The 3,973-nt window shown below is 42.2% G+C and overlaps 1 protein-coding gene across 1 annotated transcript; it reads right to left on the bottom strand.

The window, feature by feature from the left end:
- Positions 1–1,810: 1,810 nt before the first annotated feature.
- LOC307182205 (retinal rod rhodopsin-sensitive cGMP 3',5'-cyclic phosphodiesterase subunit delta-like) lies at positions 1,811–2,652 on the bottom strand. Its single transcript, XM_079913424.1, has one exon. It carries the CDS (start codon positions 2,323–2,325, stop codon positions 1,876–1,878), a length of 450 nt encoding a protein of 149 aa, XP_079769550.1. The 5' UTR covers positions 2,326–2,652; the 3' UTR covers positions 1,811–1,875.
- Positions 2,653–3,973: the final 1,321 nt, after the last annotated feature.

Genomic DNA, 3,973 nt, shown 5'->3' with positions numbered 1-3,973 from the left:
CCATTCTTCATGTTCCTCTGTGTATGGCAAATTTTATTTTTAAAAGATTTATCATTTTCTTTTTGCCAAATGCCATATAATCATTTTTATTCAATTTCATGAAGTAAATTGCTATCATTATCCTTATTGCCAGATAAAGAAACCAAGAAACTCAGAGTTCAAGTAATTGTCCAAAAATCACATAGAACTCCAAATCCCTTCCTTATGAAAGAGTTATTTATCTAGGAAGCAGTATCTTGTGGGGTTTTTTTTATATAAATTAATTATTTTTGGCTGCGTTGGGTCTTTGTTGCTGCGTGCGGGCTTTCTCTAGTTGCAGCAACGGAAGCTACTCTTCATTGTGGTGCGCGGGCTTCTCATTGCAGTGGCTTGTCTTTGTTGTGGTACACGGGCTCTAGGGGCATGGGCTTCAGTAGTTGTGGTGCACGGGCTCAGTAGTTGTGGCTCGCGGGCTCTAGAGCACAGGCTCAGTTGTTGTGGCAGGAGGATTTAGTTGCTACATGGCATGTGGGATCTTCCCAGACCAGGGCTCGAACCCGTGTCCTCTGCATTGGCAGGCGGATTCTTAACCACTATGCCACCAGGGAAGTCCCTCTCATGGGTTTTTAAATTAACAGATCCCATGATATTTAATGTAGATGATCTACATTATAGACTAATTTTTTAAGTCAATAATTAGATCAAGAATTTAGCCCCCAATTATGCTGAGTGTGTACAAGTAACAACTCAGTGCTGCTAGTTCTATTCCATCATCATCTTAATCATCAAAATACACTTAATTAAGCATCTAGCTCCGGACCTTCCATAGCAGAAACTGAAATAAGCCAAAGCTTTAGACCCTTCTTTTGGAAGTGTTTCAAAGCTGTGAGTGAGCATCAGTATTCTGTTACAGACCCCAACTACTGCCTAAACCTATTTCTCAACTCCCACTCCTCACGTCTACTAAATATGGCCAGAAATTGAAGTAAGAGCTTGTCACATACGATTTCAAGTACTTGAGGTATTCCCTGACCTCATTCTAAAGATTTTATATATTATATATATATACATATATATATAAATCTTTTAACTTATTGCATAACTAACAACAAATATTAAAATGCAAATAACCTTGGGAAGAGTTAAGTTTTAAGACACAGGCTTTTGGCTACTGGAGTAAAAATAGTCAGTGCCACTTAGTGACATTTTAATAGCCAAGCAATTTTTTAGAAAGATGGTAATAGGGTAGACTGAAAAGATTAATAGATGTAAAGTCAGAAGACCTGGCTTCTACTCCCCTTTATCCTCTCTATGCCTTTCTTTTTCTTCCACAAAATGATGGCATTGAACTAGCTAGTCTCTAAGGACTCCTTCAGCTCTAGTTTTCTATTTTTTTTATTATTTTAATTCATATGTTTTAATTCACTATGTAACAATAATATCACAGTCTATTTTACAAGTTAAATGTATGAGAATGTATGAAATAGAAATGGTAGGAAAAAACTAAACGTGGGTCAGGAACTTGAATTTTCCCAAAACCAGGCGCCAAAGGAAGATGTGTTGCCTGCAGGGCCCAAGAAGGAGGCAGGGAGGGTGACGGGAACAGCTTGTGGTATGTGTTTGTCCCCGTGTCTACTCCAAGAAGGAGTTGAGGCATGCCCTCTGCCCTGGTCTGGGATTGGGAGTTTAATCTGGTCAATTGAAGATGGTGGCTTGAGAGAAAAAAGCCATCTGGTACCTACACAGAGCTGGTCCCCTGGTGGCCGCAGGTGGGTTTTGCCGTAGAGGGAATTAGGGGTGGAAGTATCAAAAATCAAATGTATAGAGGAAAAAAGTAAACAGTTTCCTCCTTCCCCCTAAAAAAATGAATTCTTGAAATGCACACATATTCTTCTCTCAAATGTAGAAAAGTCTCACTCTGGATGTGCTTACAAGAAGATCGTCGTCAAAAAACTTTGTTTCTATAACACTTCCAGTTAGCACGCTTGCTGGCATCATCTGGGACTCGGGCGCTGCCTCTATCAGGGACTGCCGGGTGTTTGTGGAGTTAGGGATCACAGAGCCAAACTCGAAGAACCATTCTTCCAGGCATTGCCCTTTGAAGTAAACTTTTTGTTCCAGGCGGACTTTTTCCATTTGCTCCGCTGAAGAGAAGTTCAATTCTCGAGACACTGCCTTGTACTTGAGGATTTTCTTGGGAACACGGGCTTCATGCTCCACTCCAGGGCCTGACAGGTCTTCTTTTCCTTGCCAGAGTATCTTCCCTGTCTCAGCATCCTGAAGGTTCATCCAATTTAGTTTGAAGCCCCTCAGGATCTCCCTGGCCCGCTCACCCTTGGTTGACATGATGCGGCGGCCGCCGCCTGCGGCTCTCCCACGCTGGCCCGGCGGGGCCTTGTAGACTGTGCCCAGGAGCTGAGGTCTGAGCCGCAGCCCCGCCTGCAGACCTCGGGCGAGCAGCGGCAGCGCCCAGACCCGGACCGGCCTCTTTCCCCTCAGCTCCGGCTCCTGATCCCTTCTCCTTCCTAGCTTTCTATTATTTTACACTTACAGCAAGAACATACTAGATGTTTGTTACAATAATGTTCTTTAAAAGGAAAAATTGGAAATTAGTTCAACATTCATCACAATGGAACTGATGAAATCAAGTATAGTGGGTAGACACACGTATAAATTCTATGTAGCCAGTTAAGTGATGATATGGTTTTATATTTATTGATAAAGACGTCATGACATACTGTTGTTTTTTTTTTAAAGTAGCCATCGAATAATTTCCATTTGACTAAGGAATGAAGTATTTTATATAAGGAAGGATACTCCTAAAAATCTCAAGTTATTTCTAGATGGTGGGATTAAGAGTAATTCTTACTTCCTTCTCTATTTTTCGATGATGTTTGGGTATTTATACGTATAGAACATTTTCATAACAAGCAACAAAGTTATTTCATTTTGGGGGAAATATAGTTAAATATAAGCAGCAAATATTAATTCCTTTCCTATGAGCAAGTTTTGGTAGAGAAGAGGGCCAGGGCAAGGACAAAACAGCAGTGAACTAAAGGAAAACAATGCCTGAGGGCTTCCCTGGTGGCGCAGTGGTTGAGAGTCCGCCTGCCGATGCAGGGGACGCGGGTTCGTGCCCCGGTCTGGGAAGATCCCACGTGCCGCGGAGCGGCTGGGCCCGTGATCCATGGCCGCTGAGCCTGCGCGTCCGGAGCCTGTGCTACGCAACGGGAGAGGCCACAGCAGTGGGAGGCCCGCGTACCGCAAAAAAAAAAAAAAAAAACAACAACAATGCCTGAATATTTTCATCAACAACTCAGATAATGAAATAAATATGTGCCATGAAGGTAAAAAACAGCCCTTGTTACACAAATTGGGCACAGCTGATCTGTTTTTCTCCATCATCTCAGTCATCACGTGTTGGAGGCGGATTTGCCTGACTCATGCTCCCTCCCTTACCAGTCCATCCCATGCACAATGGGAAGATTTATCAAGCCATCAGACTGGCCCAATCCAAGGCTAACGGTCTTATGACAAGATTAATCCCATAACTTTGTGTTCTTTACTACCCGTGCTTTAATTATTTGAGTTTCCTAAGGTTGCCTAATCAATCTTGATATTTATCAATTATCTCTCAACTTTGAAAAAATGCAGAATTATCAGAAAGTAGATTAAATCAAAGAGGGATTCATACATACTGAGTCAGCAAAGGAGGAAGAATAAGCTTCCTAAATACAAAATGGTAACTAACAGTTTTGACCCAAGTAGAAAACAGGTAGGAAAACAGAATCTTGTGGGAGATCATAAATTAAATACAGGTCAACACTGAGGTTGTCATGCAAAAAGTGTGGGGTGTGGCTGCCACACCCAGCAGGAGGCTCTCACCAAGAGCTAAGCTTCTAATGCACCCTACTTGAGGGATCCTTCGCTTGCCAACTTGAATTTATTAGTTCCATGTTATTTGCTTGTCACCAATTGCATCGTGTCTTCTGTG

Source organism: Stenella coeruleoalba (assembly GCF_951394435.1).
Source record: "Stenella coeruleoalba genome assembly, chromosome: 2".
NCBI lineage: Eukaryota > Metazoa > Chordata > Mammalia > Artiodactyla > Delphinidae > Stenella > Stenella coeruleoalba.
This window is presented reverse-complemented; position numbering and strand designations above follow the sequence as displayed.